The sequence below is a fragment of the Phoca vitulina genome, unplaced genomic scaffold (assembly GCF_004348235.1).
Source record: "Phoca vitulina isolate PV1807 unplaced genomic scaffold, GSC_HSeal_1.0 scaffold13, whole genome shotgun sequence".
Lineage (NCBI taxonomy): Eukaryota > Metazoa > Chordata > Mammalia > Carnivora > Phocidae > Phoca > Phoca vitulina.
Genome location: NW_022589716.1, coordinates 19,575,620 through 19,579,942, shown reverse-complemented (window position 1 = coordinate 19,579,942; position 4,323 = coordinate 19,575,620). Strand labels below are relative to the sequence as shown.

Genomic DNA, 4,323 nt, shown 5'->3' with positions numbered 1-4,323 from the left:
ACAAGCTTTTTCTTGAAGGAAGGATTCTACACTTGACAGCAAAGTCACAATGTTATTAGTGAGGGCTGTGATGTTTGTTTAATGTTCCCATTTTGGTTCAAACAATCAAGCTTGTCCATCTACAGCGTCTAAATAAAGTTAGACTTGGCTAGAGAGCATATTCTAAAGAACTGGTTAGCTGCTTTTAACCAATGCAATTAGATCACCATAAAAAGGGGGAAAGGAGCCCATAAAATTAAAATAAAACTACCTCTCCCCCTCAAAAAAAGTAATAAAGAAAAACACCCACACCCCTGCAGCTAACCTGACAGCTACCTTCATTCACAGTGCTTTATACTCAAACCATGAGGGGGAAATGAATAAAAGCAGAGAAGGGCCACTGCTTTTAAACGTTTCACAACAATCCAGATGGTACTTCTAGCCTCTGCTCATGCTTTACAACAATGAATCAGGACAAGACATAGATTTGCTAATGTGCATTTAATCACCAAAGGACTGAAGATGTCTGGGCTTTTATTCTGTAATGTTTCTAAGACTGTGTCCATTAAATGCAAACAAAAAAGGAAGAAGTCTTGGCAGAACAGGAGAAGTGATGCACACTTGATGATCAGATCGATTTTATATATTATTCATGGCATATAGCCTAGTCCATGCTCTAGCTGTTTCTATGGCTTGGGCTTCGTTGGTCTTCCACTGCTCCGCTACATCATTTGCTAATGGATCATCTGGATTGGGAGCACTTAACAAAGCCTGGATCGATAGCAGAACTGTGCGGATCTGCAGTGCTGGGGACCACTTATCTTTCAAAATATCTAAACATATTCTTCCCAACTTGTCTACATTAGGATGATAAATTTTGGTCATGAAACGTACTTTAGGGGCTGCCATCGGGTATTCTTCTGGTAGGAATAGTTCAAGCTTAAAAGTCCCTCCCTCAAAGGGGGAATCCTGGGGGCCAGCAATGACCACATGAAAATAACGGGCGTTGCTCTCATCTGGTTCTGCTTTAATGCCAGGAACTGGTTCTGCCAGCAAACGCTGGGTTTCCTTGATAATCCTGCGGGGCAGCCCGGCCATCTTGTCAGATCCCGAGTTCGGCCTCTGGTCTCGACTCCCTCGATGGGTCTTGTTTTTTAATCCAATCTGATAGCCTGTGTCTTTTGATTGGGGCATTTAGCCCATTTACATTCAGGGTAACTATTGAAAGATAGGAATTTAGTGCCATTGTATTGCCTGTAAAGTGACTGTTACTGTATATTGTCTGTGTTCCTTCCTGGTCTATGTTGCTTTTAGGCTCTCTGTTTGCTTAGAGGACCCCTTTCAATATTTCTTGTAGGGCTGGCTTCGTGTTTGCAAATTCCTTTAGTTTTTGTTTGTCCTGGAAGCTTTTTATCTCTCCTTCTATTTTCAATGACAGCCTAGCTGGATATAGTATTCTTGGCTGCATATTTTTCTCATTTAGTGCTCTGAATATATCCTGCCAGTCCTTTCTGGCCTGCCAGGTCTCTGTGGATAGGTCTTTTCCCAATCTAATGTTTCTACCACTGTAGGTTACATATCTCTTCTCCCGAGCTGCTTTCAGGATTTTCTCTTTGTCTCTGAGACTCGTAAGTTTTACTATTAGATGTCGGGGTGTTGACCTATTTTTATTGATTTTGAGAGGGGTTCTCTGTGCTTCCTGGATTTTGATGCCTGTTTCCTTCCCCAAATTAGGGAAGTTCTCTGCTATAATTTGCTCCAGTATACCTTCTGCCCCTCTCTCTCTTTCTTCTTCTTCTGGGATCCCAATTATTCTAATGTTGTTTCATCTTATGGTATCGCTTATCTCTCGAATTCTGCCCTCGTGATCCAGTAGTTGTTTATCTCTCTTTTTCTCAGCTTCTTTATTTTCCATCATTTGGTCTTCTATCTCTCTGATTCTCTCTTCTGCCTCATTTATCCTAGCAGTTAGCGCCCCCATATTTGATTGCACCTCATTAATAGCCTTTTTGATTTCGACTTGGTTCGATTTTAGTTCTTTTACTTCTCCAGAAAGGGTTTCTCTGATAACTTCCATGCTTTTTTCAAGCCCAGCTAGTATCTTTAAAGTGATGATTCTGAACTCTAGATCTGACATCGTACTAATGTCTGTATTGAGTAGGTCCCTGGCAGTCGGTACTACTTCTTGTTCTTTTTGTTGAGGTGATTTTTTCCGTCTTGTCATTTTGTGTAGAGGAGAATAGATTAATGAGAGAACAAAATGCTAGCAGGGTAACAACGTTCCCAGAAAATATACTCTAAACAAATCAGAAAAGACCTGAAGCAGTGGGAAAAGAAAGGGAAAGAGAGAAAAAAGAAAAAGAAAAAAAGAAAAAGATAAAGATAAAAACAAACAAAAACAGAACAAAACAAAAAAAACCAGAATGTGATCAAATATGATCAGGCTGGTATATAGATCAGTGCCACACACTAGATTTTGGGTGTATTTTGGTCTGTTAGAAGAAAGTGCCTCCCAAAATTTTAAAGAAAGAAAAACTTATGTATGTACAAAAATAAGGGTTGATATGATGAAGGGATGGAACATGACTGTAAAGATGGAAATTATAAAAAATTTTATAAAAGGAATTGATAAGAAGTTGTTTGCAAAAAGAAAGAAGAGGATTTAAAAAAAAGAAAAAAGAAAAAAAAAAGGGAGAGAATGTGATCAGGCAGGGGAGTAGAAAAAAACCATACACTAGAGATTTAGGGTATATTTTGATCTGTTAGAAGAAACTATCTCAAAATTTAAAGAGAGAACAACTTATATATATATGCCAAAAATATGGGTAACTACTATGAACGGATAGAATATGACTCTAAAAATGAAAAATAAAAATGAAAAATAAAAAATTTTTTTTAAAAGGGATTGATAAGATGTTGGTTGAAAAAGGGAAAAAGAAAAATTCAAAAAAAAAAGACAGTTAAAAAAAAATTAACTTTGAAAGACTAAAGAATCATGGTAAAAAAGCCTTGAATTCTATGTGCATTATTCCCCTAGCGCTGGAGTTCTGCCGTTCTCACTGATCGGTAAACTTGGTCTTGGCTGGCTGTTCTCGCTGATCTTCTGGGGGAGGGGCCTGTTGCCGTGGTTCCCAAATGTCTTTGCCGGAGGCGGAATTGCCCCGCCCTTGCCGGTCCGGGCTGAGTAATCTGCTCGGGTTTGCTCTCCAGAGCTTTTGTTCCCTGCAAGCTTTCCACACAGCTTTGGAGGCGGAGAGTGAAAATGTCGGCCTCCCAGTCTCCGCCCCGGAGGAGCCGAGAACTGGGGGTCCCACTCCTCAGTGAGCCCCCAGGAAAAAGCAGTCAGTCACTCCCGTCTCCCCGGTCTCCGGCCGCACTCCGTGCTCACCCGGCCTGTGACTGCGCATTTCTATCTCTGGCACCCGACCCTGTGTGGAGTCTCCAAACCCAGCAGATCCCTGCGGTGCGCTCCTGCACCTCTCCTCCCGGGGGAAGAAGGTGAGTCTCCCCGGATCTGCCGCTTGTTGGGTCCCTGCTGGAGGAGCAGTGGCCCGACTGTGCCGCGGATCACAGTCTATGACAACCCCGAGCTGAGAGCCCGCGCCTGGGCTCCGTCTCTGCAGCCGGCTTCCCCGCTCCGATACCTGGGAGCTCTGCCGCACTCAGGCACCCCCGGTCTTTCTGTGACCCCGAGGGTCCTGAGACCACACTGTCCCGCGAGGGTTCCACCCCCCACTTCGCCACCAGAGTGACGTCCCTCAGCGGAGCAGACTTCTAAAAGTTCCAATTTTGTGCTCTGTGGCTCTATCACTTGCCAGAAGCGGCCAACGGAGTCCCCTCCCCCGCCGTCTATCCTCCCGAATATCGCCTCGGATTCACTTCTCCGCACGTCCTACCTTTCAGAAAGTGGTCGCTTTTCTGTTCAGAGAGTTGCTGCTCTTCTTTTCTTCAATCTCCTGTTGAGTTCGTAGGTGTTCAGAATGGTTTGATCCCTATCCAGCTGAATTCCTGAGAGACGAAATCCAGGTCTCCTACTCCTCCGCCATCTTGCTCCGCCTCCAGGGTTGTTTTTTTCTTTCTAACGTCCACTGATTTTCTTCTGAGACCAAACATTTGTTTCCCTTGGAGAACCACACCTCTCCATCATAATTCATGTCCTTTGGTGGGTGATTCTGACTCTAAGAGTGGGCATGTGATTTTGGATCACCTGATCAGAGCACTGCATGCCCTTGGCCATGGCAATCGAGCATACATGACATTTGGCCCAAATCAGTGTAATGAAGTTCAAGTCAAAACTTTTGGGAAACTCTTGGGAAGAAAAGAATGTATTTCTTTCCAAAGGAC

At 43.3% G+C, this 4,323-nt stretch overlaps 1 protein-coding gene across 1 annotated transcript; it reads right to left on the bottom strand.

The window, feature by feature from the left end:
* Positions 1–6: 6 nt before the first annotated feature.
* LOC116637021 (ubiquitin-conjugating enzyme E2 N) lies at positions 7–1,109 on the bottom strand. Its single transcript, XM_032412206.1, has one exon. It carries the CDS (start codon positions 1,075–1,077, stop codon positions 619–621), a length of 459 nt encoding a protein of 152 aa, XP_032268097.1. The 5' UTR covers positions 1,078–1,109; the 3' UTR covers positions 7–618.
* Positions 1,110–4,323: the final 3,214 nt, after the last annotated feature.